The 777-nt window shown below is 51.7% G+C and overlaps 1 protein-coding gene across 1 annotated transcript; it reads left to right on the top strand.

Moving 5' to 3' along the window:
• On the top strand, window positions 1-777 carry LAJ45_02152 (uncharacterized protein; the record flags this gene model as incomplete). The annotated part of the gene is made up of 1 exon (XM_046111744.1): window positions 1-777. One exon carries the CDS (start codon window positions 1-3, stop codon window positions 775-777), a length of 777 nt encoding a protein of 258 aa, XP_045974644.1.

The following is a 777-nucleotide window of genomic DNA, read 5'->3' as shown; positions in this document are numbered from 1 at the left end:
ATGTCCCAACTAGCCTCCCTGAGCTCCTGGTTTACAGGAGCCCCCCCCACCAGGAACACTGGCACCCCCCGCTTCCCTGACACCCAATCAACTCAACAAACACAGTCCACCACAGTGGAACAAACCCAACTCGGCAATGAACCTTTCTCTATCTTTGCTGAACACACCCAATACAATGAGCCGTACGCACAAAAATACGACTACATCCACCCCAGCATCGTCCCTGATGAAACCCACGCCAGAATGGACCTAAACTACGTATCCTGGGTAGTTAGAAACGCCCTCACCATAGCGCTCGAACCCATCAACCAAACAACTGAGCAAATCAACAAGGGCTTAAAAGCTACCATCGAAGTCCTATCCATCCAAAACGAATCTCTCAAACACACCGTCGACATCCTGGCCAAACAAATGTTTGAGATGACAAAGAACCAGGACAAAACCTCCGAAAACCTACACCGCCTCCAACAACAGCTCACCAACCTCTCTGTCAACAGGCCCAGCAACCAAGCAGTCACTGAAGGAAGAACCTCCGCAATTGCCGCCGTCACTGCTGCCACCATCACCGCCCCTACCACACCCGCCAACAACCCCAACCACCCCGACCACCCCCAACAGCCAAAAGGGAAAGCACTGACTCCACCGGCACCAAAATCCTATGCGTCCGCCGCGGCAGGAAACACGAATCTCGAATTTACGACCGTCACAAACAAGAAGAAAAACAAACCTAAAGCAGACCCCCTTTTCAAACCTGAAATTGTAACAGACCCACAGTAG

This window comes from Morchella importuna, assembly GCF_003444635.1.
Source record: "Morchella importuna strain M04M26 chromosome Unknown Morimp01GS004, whole genome shotgun sequence".
Classification (NCBI taxonomy): domain Eukaryota; kingdom Fungi; phylum Ascomycota; class Pezizomycetes; order Pezizales; family Morchellaceae; genus Morchella; species Morchella importuna.
Note: the sequence above shows the minus strand (reverse complement) of the source record. Positions and strands in the feature narration are given on the sequence as shown.